General features: G+C 30.7%; 1 protein-coding gene and 2 non-coding genes across 3 annotated transcripts; 2 read left to right on the top strand and 1 right to left on the bottom strand.

The window, feature by feature from the left end:
• The first annotated feature begins 6,164 nt into the window (after positions 1–6,164).
• On the top strand, positions 6,165–6,304 carry LOC132719338 (U4 spliceosomal RNA). The gene has a single exon (XR_009624210.1). It is a non-coding gene; the product is annotated as a U4 spliceosomal RNA (small nuclear RNA).
• Positions 6,305–11,482: 5,178 nt separating this feature from the next.
• LOC132719337 (U4 spliceosomal RNA) lies at positions 11,483–11,623 on the top strand. Its single transcript, XR_009624209.1, has one exon. It is a non-coding gene; the product is annotated as a U4 spliceosomal RNA (small nuclear RNA).
• A 4,305-nt stretch (positions 11,624–15,928) lies between these two features.
• Positions 15,929–18,962, bottom strand: LOC132719334 (uncharacterized). The gene is made up of 3 exons (XM_060703101.1): positions 18,914–18,962; positions 18,146–18,685; positions 15,929–17,883 (listed from the first exon to the last, which is right to left on the bottom strand). The coding sequence occupies exons 2-3, from the start codon at positions 18,279–18,281 to the stop codon at positions 17,594–17,596; spliced, it is 426 nt and encodes a 141-aa protein (XP_060559084.1). The 5' UTR covers positions 18,282–18,685; positions 18,914–18,962; the 3' UTR covers positions 15,929–17,593.
• Positions 18,963–18,971: the final 9 nt, after the last annotated feature.

Raw genomic sequence — 18,971 nt, 5'->3', positions numbered from 1 at the left:
AAACTTATTATTGTTAACATACATCATGTGAAAACATACATATCTGTAACACCTGGTGATATGGTCGATGTCCTTACAAAACTACGTAGTAACCTGAACAAACGAGGTTATCCTAGGATAGTTTTCATAGCTCGACTAAACAAAAGTTTTAATGAACTGTCATTTTTACATTTTACCAGTTATGTTTCACAACATGTATTTTTGCCCCACATCTCTTTTTTGTATCATTTCCTGAAATACTTCATGTCTAATCCCTCATAATTTCTCTTTCCGTTCATATTTATGACCTTAACTCTCGTATATTGTACTTCGCCACTCATATATCTGGTCATTTCCGTAATATTTCTTATCTCGAAGCTCATATTTCTTGTATCACCCTCATATTTCTTGTCTCAACCCACATATTACTGGTCTCACCCCTCATATTACTTGTCTCACCTCTCATATTTTTTGTCTCACCTCTCATATTTTTTGTCTCACCTCTCATTTGTCTTTCTCACCTCTCATATTACTTGTATCACCACTCATATGACTTGTCTCACCTCTCATACTTCTTGTCTCACCTCTCATATTTCTTGTTACACCCCTCATATTTCTTGTCTCACCCCTCATATTACTTGTCTAACCCCTCATATTACTTGCCTCACCTCTCATATTTCTAGTCTCACTTCTCATATTTCTTGTATCACCCCTCATATTACTTGTCTCACCTCTCATATTTCTTGTGTCACCGTAATATTTCTTTTCTCACCCTCATATTACTTGTCTCACCCCTCATATTACTTGTTTCACCTCTCATATTTCTTGTCTCACCTCTCATATCTCTTGTTTCACCCCTTATATTTATTTCTCAACTCTCATATTACTTGTCTCACCCCTTTTTTTGTCTTACCCCTCATATTTCTTGTCTCACCCCTCATATTTCTTGTCTCACTAGTAAGATTTCTTGTCTCATCCGTCATATTTCTTGTCTCACCTCTCATTTTTCTTTTCTCGCCCTCATATTACTTGTCTCACCCCTCATATTTCTTGTCTCAACTCTCATACTTCTTCTCTTTCCTCTCATGTTTCTTGTCTCACCCCTCTTATTACTTGTCTCACCCCTCATATTCCTTCCCTCACGTCTCATATTTCTTGTCTCACCTCTCAAATTACTTGTATTACCTCTCATATTTCTTGTCTCATCCGTCATATTTCTTTCTCACCCCTCATTTTACTTGTCTCATCCCTTATATTTAATGTCTCAACTCTCATATTTCTTTCTCACCTCTCATATTCTTGTCTTTCCCCTCAAATTTCTAGTGTCGCTCCTCATATTTCTTGTCTCATCTTTCATATTATCTTGTCTCACCCCACATACATTTTGTCTCACTTCTCATATTACTGTGTCACTTCTCATATTTCTTGTCTCATCCGTCAAATTTCTTGTCTCACCCCTCATATTTTTTGTCTCACCCCTCCTATTTTTTTCTCACCTCTCATTTTAGTTGTTTATCTTTTAAATTTTCTTGTCTCACCCCTTATACTTCATATTTCTTGTCTCACCCCTTATACTTCATATTTCTTGTCTCACCCTTATACTTGATATTTCTTGTCTCACCCCTTATACTTCATATTTCTTGTCTACTTTCTAAAAATTCAAACAATAATTTTTTGCATCAGATATATGTAGCTTTATACACTTTTATTTTTCATTACAATATACTTATACACGTCCACATACTTCATAATTTTATATTTTAGCTGTTAATTATTCAACCATTCATGCAATTAAATCTTTAAAGAAAATTAATCCTATTCAAACGACATTTTGTTTGAAGATTGGATTATCTCCCTTTCTAACCGGCATTCATTTATTATGACAACGCTCGTACTGGAGGGGTATATAAAAATCAATAGCGAAGGTGTGTGTATGTGTGCATATTGGTAAATTTCTCATTCGTTTGTAATTTTTGTTTGTACATATTGTGATCACCCTGACTTAATAAACAGGTATGTTAATGTATTTTCATCATTATAATGTCTTTTTACATTAATATCATTCTGTATTTGAAATATTGTTAATGATTATTAATGATTTAAATGTTTTAAGGTTGCGAAAACGATTGATTAATAACAGACGGATCAAGCCGCGACATGTTTTTTGTTTATATCTTTTGCTTTGTTTATGATCTTCAATTTAATGTTTATAGCATATTATAAAAAGATAGTATTATACAAAGTCATGGCATGATGATATAAAGCTTTATAATATAATCATAATGAAACATTTTTTTTTATAAAATGTAGTAATAATAAGATTATCATTATTTCGACGATTTCATGGACGATTCTCGAAGAATGTTTATAATAGAATATCTCTGTTATTTAGAATAAAATATTACTGATTAAATTAAATATTTTGCTGCCAATTTAAAGCAGCATGCCTTCCAGATTCATGAAATTTTCTTGAAATTTTTGAAAACGTATTTAAAAGCATAATATTGTGAAGTAACCAAAAGGAAGCAATTATAAGTGCAGCCGACGTAAACTACCAAAGGAGGTCACAATATGCAAAATAATCATTACTGTGTTAGTAACGCAGTAGATCTGTGGTATAAAAACTGAAAAATTAGTCATTAATCGCACAAAACATGTAAATTATTACTTGAATCGTGAATCTTTTTACTTTTTCAAAAATATTAGTACTTTTTTCTCAAGTTTTATTTTATCTTCATATTTTGACTCATCTGGAGGCATGCAGTTTTAAGTATGTTTTCACCATTTAGCAATGATTCCGTGCATTTTGTCAGTCAATGCTAAGGAAATTTTAAAACATATTTCTTTCAAACAATTATTTTGAAAGTTTACAAAAAATTAACAATGATTTTAAATCTTTGTGCAGCAAATATATAGCTTTATGCACTTTAAGATACATGTATATTGGTATTGGGTAATAAATATCCAAAGTTTTGAAATCATGTTAAACACATTTTTATCAAAAATTAAAATATTCGACCTTATTTTGACAGTAGCACGTGTTAACTGAAATCATCCATTTCTTATTTGGCAGACATGATTCGGTACTAAAATGCAGTTAGCTAATGAAATACAACTATACTGGTAGTTTAAATAAATGTTACAAATTTAAAATAGTGGCAGTTAATCATTTTCTTTTTAGAATGGGAATTGTACATACATGTGGTTGTCAAATACATTTTTTCAATATTAAAGGAACTTCACTACGGTCCAAAAGCCTAAAACATATACACATGTTATTTGATTTCTTACATAGATCAACTGGGCACTTAAAATGGAATGATGAATAGAAATAGATAAGAAATGTACGCAGAAAATCTTACTTTGTGTTAGTCTTAGCCTGATTTGAGTGGAAAAGAGTTGCAACGCTTTTCAATTTTGGATCATTTTTCACAGTTAAAATAATTATTTTGGAAAATAAAACGGAGTGAGCGAATTATCTGAAAATTTTCACAAAAATAAGTTTAGTCATGTCAAAAAAAAAAAACGTTAGTAGGGTCCCTTTAATATCCAGTTTTATTAAGTACATTTTTGGCAATTAACATTTGTATTATCATCTTAAGTTGACACTTGTATTCATTAAATAAATTACCGTTGATTTCTTTTTACTATTTCTCTTTATAGATAAAAACACAATTATTTGGAAATGCTATTATAATTTTTTCTTTGATTTCGTTGCGAAAGTATCAGTTTTATTTATTACCATAAATATACATGAACATATACTTAAGACTTAAGATAGTTATAAATGATGTCCTGGATTATTGCTATTATTTCATTTCTCAAAAAAGAACTTTTAACTTTGCCGTGTTACGTGTACAATTTCCGAAAAAATTCTCGAAAACCGTATAGCTTAACTTATTACTATTTATTCTTCTTTTGCTATTCTGCAATTAGAGTTACATAGTAATTTAGCATTTTGTTTGACAGTGAAAATACCACTTTTTACATTTTTATAACTTTATGATAATTTCGCATGCAGCGCTATTAGCTTATGGTTATAAAATGTAATATTATTAATCCATTTTTAAAATCATTAAACTTCTCTGGAAGAAGTAAAAACATTTCTGAGGCAAACAAATACGATGTATGTCCAAGACACTCGTGTATTTCTATAGAAAGCATGGACCCGTTGATTCGTTGATCTGGTGACTTTATTTAGGGATTCTGTATTTATCTATTTTATCGGCATATCAGGCACGAGTTTGCGCCTTTTAATTTAATAAAGTGGTTAAAAGTGCGACAATGATAATTCTTAGTCATGTTTTTAAAATCCTGTATCCTGTATTTAACTTTCTTTGCAGCAATGTTATATCTGTTTTTTTTTTTTTTTTTTTTTTTTTTTTTTTTGTAAATATGATAAAACAACAACAAAAACTACAATTTATATTTCAGTATATCTACAACAATGAGTCGTTTTGGCCCAAGCAACCCTATTACCCCAAATTACATGTTGGGAACATCCAGCCAGATGACACACCTTAGAAATAAACGAGTGGTTGACGATCTCCCCCACGTGTGCGCAGACGGACACAACCACGCCGCTAAATTGCAACACGTTTTAATTTTTAATTTGTTCGTGATATCTTTGATAGATAATATTCAATCAACTAGTATTTACAAAGACATTCTATTAAAGTGATTGGTCCTGAATGTAAGATAGTCAATATTATGAGAATTATCTTGATGTTGATAGGTAAGTATCATACTTGTTATTTATAAGTGCGAGATACAAGATCCGATATTAGCAGATGATCAAGTTTCTAGAACAAAATGTTCGTCTTCATATAAATAAATGTTAATACAAATTCAGACGAAAGCCTAGTAGTATTTTGTCTTTTCGTATGGCAGACTATTAATTTTAGAGTAACTAAGTAGTTTAAACATTCTGAGAAAAAAGGAAGCTCCTACGAGAACAATTAAACAAAAATTGATAAGAGAAAACCTTATATAAAGATTGATTGATATTTATCTGTAAGAAGGAAAAATATTATACACAACGATGTATTTGTATATGTATAATTGTAATATTGTATCAGCAGAGAGATGTCTTATAAATAACACATTTTAATTAATAGGGGTTAAATTGGCGTCTACACCGTCTACACCTGCGTTTGTCTCATTATAAGAAAAATGTTTCAATTTACTTTTAGTTTTATATTATCTTTATTTAATTTATTATCATTTTTTTTCATTACATTTAATTCAAAGTCATAAACATTTATCAGATATCCAAAACTCAGAATTACGGGCTGTTAAGTCAACTAAATAACTCGGCTACAACTTCTTACAGACACACAATTATTTGGTAAATAATATAGCTTTTTTCCCTCTTAAATATTAAATAAAAATTGCACAGTTTTATCCATATAGGATATTCCCAAACAGCTCGTATAATATGCTTGATACACATTGTCTGCATTGTATTGGTTTAAGATATCATAAAAATTAGCAAGACAGAGTACACTCGAGTAATGAGCTTTCTTTAGAAGAAATAAACAGTTATTCAATAACAGCGCATACATGTACAAACAATAAATAGATGGAAATCACACTTTCCTTTATCATATTTTAAGTCTCAAAATATTTCTGAAATCAGTGAAAATTTGGTTGAATATCCATTAATAAATGTCAGAGGAGCGTTCACAGACAAAATAACTGTTAAAATCAAATGTGTCTTTCCCACAAAAAGGAATTTTAAAGCGGAACATCTCGCACTCAAAGTTAAGCTAAAGTTATGAGCCATATATGTTTCACATACTCGTATTTTCGCTGAAAATTCCAATAATTGAATTGTTTCAATAAAAACAGGATAATCTTAATGCTCAGAAGTGTTGAGAACCAAATCCCAAACCAAGTCCCTGGAACTGACTGTTTAATAGTTTTGTGTTAGCAATTATAAACTTGATTTTGTTGCATTTCATTTAACCGTCAATGCATAAACGACTGAAACAGAGGGACGTAATATAGTTTGATTAAAACATGCTCAGGACTTGTCCCAACATGAAGGTGGGAAGTGCATTTGTCGATGTATATAATCTCATTTTAATTAATTCTAAGAGATGTTCTTGTTCTATAAAACTAACTTATACCGGATAAATGTCATATTTAAGCACTATTTAAATTTACGTTTAGCAACGTATGCTAACTTTGCGCAGTGGCGTTATATAGCCAAAAAGGTTTATCCGAGTTATTGTTATTGCTAGTTGAAAACTAAACCCAATACCCCGCGCCGACGCCCTGAAACATTGGCGACGAGCGCAATTTAGGAACTTTCCTACGGGAATTAACGCCAAAAAAACCAGTTAATGAAAATACAAGGAGAGAGGCGGGATATGTATGTCCAAATTACAGTAAGTATTTAGCTATTACGTAATGTTTTAAATTATAAATACATGTATAATAAAATTGTATACTGAATTTTATCATTGATACTTCTTTATTGAATTTTACCTAATGCGTTAATTTTAATTTTGTATATAATTATGCTAACTTCTTATTGCCAAGGGTTTACTTTGTGATAGAAATTGCTTGCAAATCTGCTTGCTACTATACTACTATACTCCTGTGTTGTTTTCTTTTGTCAATTTGTTTGCTCTCTTTTTTTTACTTTTTTTTTTCAAATGAAAGCAACACTTAAACACTTCATATCATTTTAACCTTGTAATGTAATAAAGTGGCTGCAGGATAAGCAAGAAGGAATATCTAACTATTATTTTAAGAAGTTTGTGTACAAATGTGTAAAAGACATAAATAATGCCAAGCAGCCTCTTACAATTCTGTTTAAATTAGAGTGGCTATGTGCAATGTATATGTTAAACTTTTATGTATTGATGTTATGAATTCTACAACGAAAAGGACTTAAAGGACTTAAAGCCGCACACAACTCCAGATGACCCAAAATATTTTTTTTTTAAATAATATTGAGAAAAATGCACTAAACTTTTAAGAAAGGTAAAAACATTCAAGATCCAAGTTATATTTTACATGTTATGTGCGGTTTAACACTGATTTTGCAGTATTTTATCACCATAATTCTACTGCGTTACTAACGCAGTAGGGGCTGTTTTTGCATATGTTGAGCACGTTTTGGTAATATTCGTGGATTGTAAGTGCCGATTACAATTTGGAAATTACTTTATTTGTTCATCTCATATTATTATGATTTTAAATACATTTCCTTTTTTTATGAAATTTAACATGAATCTGAGGCGTGCTACTTTAAATAAAGTATTAAAGTGCTACTTTAAATAAAGTATTAAAGATGATTGGTCAAGGGATCTATTTGGTATTGCTTTTTTGCGGGTGGTATAAAAAGCACTTGAATACAAAATGAGGAGACCTGTCATGACATTTTTGATATTTACTTGAACCTGAAATCATAACGTGCAAGATCAATTATGTTACGCTTCAACTCTTTGTCACTTATACCTGCAAGTGTTAAGTCTCTATTGATATCATATTCCCCCAAATTGTGACTATAAGTAAAATGACTTAAACAGCATTGTTAATCATCTAGCATTTACTTAAGAAATAATATATTCCAAACAGTGATTTTATCGCTCAATAACATCACTATTTGGAGTTCGGATGCGACGAATTATATCACGAGGGCGTAGCCCGAGTGATATAATGATGCGTACCGAACGACAAACAGTGATGTTATCAAGCGATAAAATCACTGATTTGGATATATTATTTCGATTCTTACACGTAATCAGCAATTAATGCTGCCGTACCTGATATTAAGCAAAATTGCGCCTGATTTGTTTACGTGCTTATTTTTAGCGCGTCGGATTCTTTAAGTGGTTACCACAAATGTATAATGATTACGTCAAATATCTAAATATAGAATGTTAATTGTGAATATGTGTAAACACGGCACGTACACCAGAGAAACTCTGTTTGCAATGACATTTATTTAAAACTCACGATTGTAAGAAATAAGCTTGAATACGCATTATAAGTTAGCAATTCGGTTATTTAAACATACACATTTGTGCATTGTGTTTCTTATCAAATGAATGATTACAATTTAGCTTTACCTTACTTTTTCATTACAACTTTTTCCCCAAGCTGCATCGACATTGTCCTACATCCATGGCATACATTACAGTTAAACATTTTCGTAATATTCTGCAACAAAATTTGTCAAGAGACAGGCAGTATCAAAATAGAACTATATTAAATCATCTAAACACAGGAACTTCAAGATAATCTATATGTCTTTGATACAAAACGCGATATTTTTGCCCTCGGTACTACTTTGAAGCGTCGAACTCTTTTTTAATTCAATGTTTTCGGAATAATTGTCAATCTAAAGAATTAATAAAATGAGATTAAACACCACGTTTCTCAGGATATTATTTGCACTGACAAAATAATAGGATTACGAAACTTCTAAAATAGAAACATAATATGGTTTTCCCTGAATTATTTATTGGTCTATTGTAATTTTAAGGATTAAGTGTTGCTACGAGTGAGCAGTGAATGTAGCATTGAGAGATATAGTAATTTTATTACAATTACGCATATCATATAATCGAATGTTTCTATTTTAATAATGCGTAAAATGCAAGTGCATGCTTTAGTAATGCAATGACCTCTTTCCTTAAACAGACTCGGTAATACATGTCTTCTACGTAGAAACAATAATGTAAAAGATATATTTACATTACGCGTTTTATCAATTTTAACAAAATAAATAACATTCATTTAGTCACTTACAAGTATTCCTTCTAAGCAAAAGAATTACGTAAAGAAGATGCAAGGGAAAAGAGGATACTAACTGACAATTAATATAGAGAGAAATAAAGAATTTCTAAAGAAAGCCCAACAAGACAAAATTGAAAATGTTGCAGGCTCGGTTTGATTGAGCCTGTTCATGGACGGTCATGGAAAAGTGCAAATTTTCGTACACCCCCTAGCATTGGCATAATCAGAATTCAACATTCAGTCATGGAATGGTGAAATTTTGAATTTTGAAACATTCGCAGATGTCTTCATACGGTGGTTATCATGAAATCTTCAATGTGGTACTTCCGTGCCATTCCATGAAAAGCGGTGTATGGTCCCCAAGTAAAAGAATGTGTGTGTTCTAAACGAGAAAACAATGGGCGGAACTAAACAAATGGAATTTTTAAAGAGGATCAGAGGCTATGGGGCCTGCATATCATAGATATGACGTCAAAAGACAAATTTAAAAAGCAGACAACATATCCTAAGGGTAATTCAACAATATTCAAGTAGGAATATTGGAAGCACCCAACAAGAGAAATGCCAAAATGTAAAAACTACAAGTACCACAAACACAACAATGATGTCGTGCTGAACGATCTTTAAGGATTAAAAATATAACATCCCTGATTGAATGTAACTAAAGGAAGCAAGAAAAGTGACGAAACAAAAAATCTGTAAGTAAAAGGATATAATTGGTAACCACATTGAAATGTATAGACGTGGCTCGAAGTACAATGAGGTATGTGCAGCTACGATTTTAGTGCACATATACCTAAACATCGCTGATTGCATTACATTATCGGACATGATTCAATATACTATACAAAGTAGCCGGGGTTCTATGATATCACGGTACTTAATGTTTATCAGAAAATATTTAAATATAAAAACCATACGTGAATGAGATTTTTTTCTATTTAATATGTAATCCTTTTCCAAACTATCAAAAATTTATTTCTTAAGATCCAATTTAAATGACATCTTTTGAACTTTTTCTATTTTCCGCCAATTTGTGTGATTTCAGAGAAGAATACTACGGAATCACGGTAATCCCAAAAAATGCAAGTATGGAAGGATACGAGTATATGTGTCACAATATTCAAATTAAGTTGTGGTCAACTTCCAACAGCTAATTTACTATAAAATTCAAGGTATTTGAACAATCCATGTGTTTCAATTGACTGTGTAAAAACGTTTTAGGGAAATAGTAGTCAAAATATGAAGAATTAATTGAATATTTCCTTACAAGGAATGTATTCATTATTCACAAAATTAAATTTATTGGCAGATGCTATGCGATTTAGTGTCAGAGTTTTCAGAAAAGTATCATCAACATCTGTTGCTTTCACACACATTCACAGATAATGTAAATACCATGATATCATAGAACCCATGATTTAATAGGAATTGGTATATACTGAAATATGACCACAGTTATCTCTTTTTGCCTAATTAACAATAAGATTTGATTAAATTCAAAATCTGGAAAAAAAACCTGGGTATGATCCTGACAAATTTGAAGCCACAATCCCTTGGTTGAGATTTTGACATTAAAATCATTATTTCTATCAAGGCCAATTCAGCATTTATGTGTGGACAAATGTTGCTCTTTATAATATTGTAATAGATTTATATCGCACAAGTTCATAATTTATGAGATCATATGAAATTTGTTTTCAGTAACATTGTGTCACCTACCGCTAATGGACGCGTCCATGACTTAAAAGGTACTTGTAAATGTTTCAACATCTTTCAATATTTGATGATAAACACACACCATGTGATATGTACAAATAATAAGGGTACATAGTTTTTTATGCAGCTCTGGTACTTTTCCTGTTATGCTTGCAGAAATTTGAGCCGAAATGTTACCGCATATGTACCTCAAAATATTGTTGCATTAAAACATTTCTGCAAGCATACAGTAATGAAGATGCACAAGAGCTACAAAACACCCTCTCAAAATGAATAGTCATGAATAAGTTTTAGACATAAAGCTCGTTGGTCTAGGGGTATGATTTTCGCTTTTGGTGCGAGAGGTCACGGGTTCAATTCCCGGACGAGCCCAACTTTTTTGTTATTCGTATGCATCAATACAATAAAACTTTTATGATTTATAGGAAATAAAAATTATCAACATATTAAGATCACTATGAAATTGGTTTTAGTTTAATATTATTTATTTTTAAGTTTTTATTAATTTTTATATTATTACATTTAACCCAAAGTCATAAACGTATATTAAATATCCAAAACTCATAATTACAGATATGAGGTCAATTAAGTAACTCGCCGTCAACCACTTACAAAACAGTCATTGTTATTTGGTAATATTATAACTGTTTTCTCTCTTATATATTCAATAAATATTGAAAGGGTTTATTTATATAGGATATTCCAAACAGCTTATATAATAAGTTTGGTACAAATCGTCTACATTGTATTGTTTTATAATAAAATCATAATTGGGACGACAAAGAGTACTCCCGAGTATTGAACTATTTTACAAGAAAAAAAAAACAACAGTTATTCAATGTCACAGCACATACGTGCACAAACAATAAATAGTGAGAAATAACACTTTACTCTATCATAACATAATAATAAACTTTAAGATATAAATTTCTCAAAACATTGAAAATTTGGTTGAATATCAAAACTAATTTAAACCTGAATAATTGTCATATCCAAGCACTATTTAGATTTACGTTTAGCAACGGATGTTAGCTTTGTGCAGTGGTGTTACCATAGCCAATGAGTTTCATTCAAGGCGTGGTTATTGCTAGTTGAAAACTTAACCCAATGCCCCGCGCCGACGCCCTGAAACCTGGGCGGCGAGCGCAATTTATGAATAGAAAAGCACTTTGACGACAGGGTGACGGGATTCGAAGCGACGACCTCATGAAAATCTAGATACATGCTTAAGATCATGTGGTCAAAGATAAAGGATATTTGGGATGTGCTGAAGAATTAACACTTTTGTTGCTAAGGTGCGTGCAAGTGTTAAGTTAGATTTTTTCGAAATGCATGTAGATGTCATATTCACCCAAAACTTTGTGTCTTTGTTTAAAATGACTACAACATTAAATTTAATACAATAGTATCAATTTAAAGAATTTATAAAATGAGATTAAACCTTGAGACTCTTGTATAAAATTAAAGGCAAAAACATGTTTAAATTGCGTGGAACACAGTTAAAGTATGCTGTTTAAAAAAAGCTAATTCAAATTCGTGTAAACACTGCAATTTCACCAGAGAAAATCCGTTTCTAACGACATTAATTTACAAACTTAAAATTGTGAGCAATGGACTTGAATACGCATTGTAAGTAAGCAACTTGGTCAATTAAACATACACACACTTCTATGCATTGCAAATGAATCATTAAAATTTAGTTGTACCTTGCTGATTTTCATTACAAAGCAACTTAGTTTTTTACGACTTTCCCATACTGCATAAACTTTGACATTGTCCTACAAACATGTCATGCTTTACATTTTGAAATTATTATCATATTCTGCAACCGATTTTCCTATGGACAGTATTAAAATAGTACTTAATCAACTCATCTTAACATAGACACTTCCAGTAATCTATATGATACAAAACACGATATTTTTGCCCTGGGCACGGTTTCTTGGTGTAGAATTCTTCTTTAATTCAATGTTTTCAGAATAATTGTCAATATCAAGAATTTATAAAATGAGATTAAACACCACGTTTCTCAGGATATTATTTGCACTGACAAAATAATAGGATTACGAAACTTCTAAAATAGAAACATAATATGATTTTCCCTGAATTATTTATTGGTCTATTGTAATTCAAGGATTAAGTGTTGATACCAGTGAGCAGTGAATGTGGCATCGGGAGATATAGTAATTTTATTAAAATATTGTAAAAGCAAGGTTGTCAAATTGATATCCCCTGGCGAATGATTCAAACCACTTAATTGCAGCTTCTAAGTATTGGTACCCAAAACATAAATATTATATTCAAATGTAGAGTTACTATTTTTATGTACTTAATCATTTTTAAATGACATTTTGTTTAATATATAAAATACAATTTCAGATGCATGTCCCCCTCTGTTAATCTATGAAGTTTCAAGTTACAATATCTATTTTTTATCCTAAAAGAAATTAATGTGAAAAATTACAATTGACAATAACGCATGCACTCCAAAATCATATAAAAGAGTGTTATGGTTAATAAAAACACGTGCGTCTCGTGAAAGGATGATATTTATTTCGGATGTTTAATATTTGCAACTGAAAATAACAAGGGGAACAACTCAAAATAATATTTTGATAGATACCTTTCTGTCGTTATCGCCACTGATTCTTGAACATTTTGGACAACAAACATTTCTGATTTAAGTAGTTCCTTCGTTCAAAATGACAAAATATACGAATTTCATTTTTTAAATAAATAGTCATGTCTGACGTCAAAATTAGTAGAAAGGTATCACAATTAAAACACACATGATAAATTGTATGGTGACTGATTTCTGCCATTTCGAATTCGTGTCTTCGTGTCTTTGCCCCCCGAATGTCGAAGGCAAATACATGATAATATGCTCACTTATCGTGATCTTCAACATTTCAGAGCGCCAATACGAAGACACAATATATTTTCAACGAAATAACGATATTTTTATAGGCGAAGACTTAAATTCTGCAGAATTATCGTATCGGCGGCTAGAAATCTTAATATTGACGCCGTATATTTGTCTTGTCGTCGTGTCTTCGCCTCAAAATACGAAAGGCGAAGACACGGTAATTGGCCAATTTATAGTGTCTTCGACTTTCGGGGCTGTACTTGTTGAAGATTTATTTTACGAGAAGTTATAGGGAGTAAATAAACATTTGTATCATAAGAACATTTAAATTGGGTAAAAAGTAAAGTGATGACAGGTACTGAGTGTGTGTGTATATCAACCCATGAATCGTAGAATTGTGGGATAAAGTTATAAAGTCATATAGACTACATAAAGAGTCATAAACAGGTTTCCTTTTGAGAACCAGTACTGGTTAGTTCCATAAATCGTACTCGGTCATTTTTTATAGAATCTTTCATACATGGTACATTTGTAACAAAGAAAATAAGCCAAAATCTATTTAAATACTGACAAGTTTTATAAGTAAGTTATTTAATAGAGCACTAAATAAACACAAAGAGATTAAATCAAAGATAAAATCCGACAAATTCCTATTTGGTCAGAATAAGTTCTGTCGTCAGATATATCGTCGAGATGATACCAAAACTTATAACGAATAAATACAAATTAATAGGATGTAATAACACACATGTTAAACACATTAAAACAGATATGTATGAAAATTCGATTTAAAAACATCACTTTTTATAATACTGCACGTTTGTTACGTCGATATTCATGGGTTGACTGTGAAGTTTGAATGACTGCTAATTTAAATATTGGTCGACTCCAATGGTACACAAGTTTTCCATGATTTTGATTTTTCCCGTCATACTTGCAATGAATGCAAAATTTTAATGAAAATATGCGGTAACATCGTGTAACAATTTCTGCCATCATATCTGGAACAAATACGAGAGGAGCATTAAAAGTTGTGACTAATGCGTGAACATGAACTTTAATGTATAAGTTCAATCATTACATTTTATAATATTTTACCCTTTGAACTCATCGGGTTAAAAAAGAAATACTTACCTTTTGAATTTGATCCTCTGTTAGGTCATTGATAGAAACATTCTGCGATTTCGACATCTTTGTTTAACTTAACCAACATTAAAACATATGTTATAAGCTCGTTTACCTTTTTATTACATAGGTGTAAAGAGATTACTTTGTAGCATACGGTCATTTTGAAGCACACGCATAATATCGTATACACTTAAAGTATATGTATGCTATACTCTATATGTATCCCTCCAGTCAGGAAAAACAAATAAACTGCGGTTCTCGATACGGAAAATTTATAATCAAATTGGTCGTCCGAACTTGTACATGACTTGACACGGTACAGGCTATCTGTGTGTATTTGAATTTATTTATACTCGGCCAGGGTGGTCTTATAGTGGGCGATTCCTTCACAAGACTATTAGAATTTTTATATTTTGAAGGATAGTGGAAGATGATGCCCCAATTCCAGAAGCTTCCTTTGGTTTTTTAAAGTGCCAAGTGTTTAAGCACTCATACACGGGACCTCAATTCAAAGTCTCATCAGTAATTTAGTTGGCCAGCCCGGGAATCGAACCCACAATTTCGAGATTACAAGTATCGCGCCCTAACCGATTGAGCTATGCGGGCAGTCATAATCTGTCTTCTTTCTAGCGTTCAATGATAGGATACTACATCATCTCGCATCAAAATGCTCTCTATGCAGGACAACTTTAAACGTCTTTTAGAAATATATTAAGTACTAAAGACAATAGTACACTACATGATTTTTGATATTCCAAAGATTTCATAGAATAACAACGTATTCTTCGAGTCGACGGGATGTGTTCAAAAAAGCAAACATAAAAAATAAAATAGTAAAAAAAAAACAATCAAATTGGGTGCATTTTGCAAGTAATGATATAGTACTGATATTTAATTTTTTTGGCTTCGATTTTTCGGGTTTTCTTTTTTCAATTTGTACATTTATATTTACTAACTTTAAAGTATTTTTACGAAACTTTTAAGTCAAAAACACTACTTTGCCTAAATTTTGCTTTTGGTGGCAAGTTATTTTACATACATGTTAAGTGCAACTTTTCTGAAGCGATACGCATATATAGCATACTTTAAACAACTTAAAACAAAATGTGTTTTTTCTTTCTTAAGAAGTAATTCAAATGTATTCATTTCTAAGGGTTAATTAAACCTTAAATAAATTAATCAAAGAAATTAAGAATTTTGGTTTGCTTTTAATAATTAGATATAAAACATCATTTATAAAATCTCTATTGAAAATGGTACAGCAATGATTAAGTAAGAAATCGCCAGTCAAAACATTACATTATCATTTGTTATGCATCAAAATATATATCTAAGATTTAACACAATCTTAGGAATTTCGTATGAAACTTTTTATGTGTTTAAATATCTGTAATAAAAACACCAAGTGCATCCGAAATACTTGTGAAGATTGGTGTGGCAAAAACTATTTGAAGCATATATAAATCAACAACACAAAAAATGCTATAAAAAAATGTTTATTTTGTTATAATGAATGCAATATACATGTATACACAAGCTAAACATTAACGAAATATGACGTCTAAATTTAGAGTCTTAACGCTATTCAATTGTAAAGATAGATTTAAATGCAGTAATGATATCGATGATACTTTTAAAGATAGGTTTCCTGCATTTGTAAATATATTTATATTTTAAAAAGTCGTTTTATGTGACATGTTAATCAAATAAAGTGACATTACGCCTATAAAAAAGTGGACGAGTGTTCAGATTAAATAGAATATACTTATCATGTGGTCATATTTGTTTTTAGTTTCATAATATACGTGACCCGGGTAGTCAATAACCCCCGTGACCCTCATAAATATCTTCGGAAATTATCGATAATGTTCAATTTACAAAAAGTGTTGGACAGTATTTTTTTATATTTTAGGAAGTTTTTATCCTAAACATTTGTAATTACAACTTATTGTACAATAGCAATTATGAGTGCCAATCTTTAGATTTATTCAGAATTTATTTCATACAGTTCCGATATATACAACTATGTACAACATGGTATAATACAGGATTGAAAAGAAGTCAAAGATTTATGTTAATGTTTTCCTGTGAATAGCAAAGTAAAGCATAATGTGCAGTAAGAACACGTATTTGTATATTAGCTACTAATATGAAATAATTACACTTATAAAATGTGAAATGAGTAATAATAATAAAAGAAATAAGAAAATAAAAAATATCATAATAAATGTTAGTTTAAACAATATTTTATTTATAATGCATACATTTACATAATAAGGTACATAAAATAAAATTTACGGATTAGGTACGAAGCTTGTAAATCTTTTTTAAAAACTCTCTGTAATCAGTATTTAATAAATTTTAAATACATGGTAACAAAATAGAAATATCTAAACTAAACATACATATTATATCGACTTGTTCTAGCTTTCTTACGCATAGATACTATGTTATGCAATCATATTGAATCACTTTTGTTATACACAACTCATTTATCTTAGCTTAATAGTGAAACAAAAATGAGCATACTATCAGTTTAAATAAAGCATTTTAAGAACATAGAATAAAATTCAAGGCTCAGTGAGTAAAAATGATTTCAAAATATTCTGAATTATCTCCTAATGATAATAAACCTTTTAAAATAAAATAAGAACACATTAGTATAAAATCAGTCAGTTGTTACAGGTTTGAATATGATAAATGAACAGATATAATATAATATACTTAACCCTATATCAAAGTAATTTTAAACACGAATCAAGAACTATTTTACAAAAGGGGAAATCCTAAACATAACATGAACAGTTCTGTATGCCGATGTCCTTTTTACTTTTTATTTTCATTTTTAAAATTTTGTGTACTGTTATTCTTTTCTATATCTACTTATTGGACCTGAATCATGGTTTGCGTCCGATGTGTCTATCTGGCAATTAGTACACTGATTAAAGAGATGTAGTATATTGTATGGAAGTCAAAATACTATCTTGTTTTCATTTCACTACTTTTATGGCAAATATTTTCACATTCACTGCTACTCTTTTGAAGTGATAAGCGTCTTAGATGCTCTAAAATTATTATTAAAAAATGGGTTACTATTCCAAAACTAGAAAAAGAACTCGTTTCTAAAGCATAATTTGCCTTTAAATGTCAAGCAAGCTTGTAAATAGTAGCATATGTAGCTCGTAGTCCAGTCTCATAGATACAGTCGATCGATATGAAGACTTCCTTCACTATAGGTGTAATGATCGTAGATCTAGGTATTGGCACATCAATGTTATCATCACTGATATAATGTATTTCGAGGACATCTGTATATCCTTTTCTCGTACCTATTGTAAGACCAAATGAAAACTGAATACTAGGTTCAATATTAAATACGTCAGCCCAACTTAAATGTAGTTTCTCAGCTCCATTTCTCGAAAATTTAGCTGAAATTCCTGAAAAATACAGACAAATACCCAATATATATTACCCTTAAATTTATCATTTGATAAACATTTAAATATTAGAGTTTGAAATAATAAACTAAAGAATTTATGAACGTTCTAATTGCAATAACACTTAAAATAAAATGATAATGTTATAAATGTAACGATCAGCGTATTTTTTAGTATAAAGTAAATTATTTCTTCGCAAAGATTTGATTTTCAAAATGATAGCCTTTCAAACTAATAGAAGCTGAAAGATTATTGCAGTTACCTGATAATTTTGGAGGATACTTGGCAACAAAAAGTGAAGCATTTACAGAGTCGCTGATATATGACCCCTTGTTAATAGCCCTGACTTCTGCAATGACTTCCCCATTTATCAAATCAATATTTTCTATTTTAACCATGTCTTTAACAGTTTTCTCCCATTCCTTAAGGACAACGTGTTCATCTTGGTATACTCGGTATTCATAATGCACAATACCAGACAGGTCTGTAAATCCATTCCATTTAAACTGGAGGCACGAGTGATTTGATTGCACCGGCAAATTTAACACTGGACCAGTAAAATGTCTATTATCTTTCTCACTTAGTGGAATAAACGCTAATTTTGCATTTAATGTGTCGGATTGCTGTAGTGAAACAACCAGTGGCCCAAACACATCTTCAGTCGATAGCCAAGCGTTATTAAAACACTTCAAATTAAGGAATACTTTTTGACCATGTGAAAAAATATGTTCATCCGATTCACATGATGTTTCTGTTTGTGCAATCCAGTTTGAATCAATATTCTGTAAACCTGGCCTATGGCCTGAAATATAAATTTACCAGAAAAAATGCAACTCGATTCTGTAGAGAGTAAAAATTTAGATCTACATTAAAGCACATTAGACAACTGTCTGTATTGAAAAAATGCTAAAAGTCAAACATTCTTTAAGGAAAATATACTATCATGTAGTACAAAAAAGAACATTGACTTTACAAAATAGTTTTTAAAAAGAAACATTTAAAATGTATATTACATGTTGTCTATAACTACCTATTGAGCAATAGCAGATGCCTAAATTCCACTTTCGTCATCAACTACATCCAGGGGT

The sequence above is a fragment of the Ruditapes philippinarum genome, unplaced genomic scaffold (assembly GCF_026571515.1).
Source record: "Ruditapes philippinarum isolate M1 unplaced genomic scaffold, ASM2657151v2 ctg5628_1_1_1_1, whole genome shotgun sequence".
Taxonomy (NCBI): domain Eukaryota; kingdom Metazoa; phylum Mollusca; class Bivalvia; order Venerida; family Veneridae; genus Ruditapes; species Ruditapes philippinarum.
Note: the sequence above shows the minus strand (reverse complement) of the source record. Positions and strands in the feature narration are given on the sequence as shown.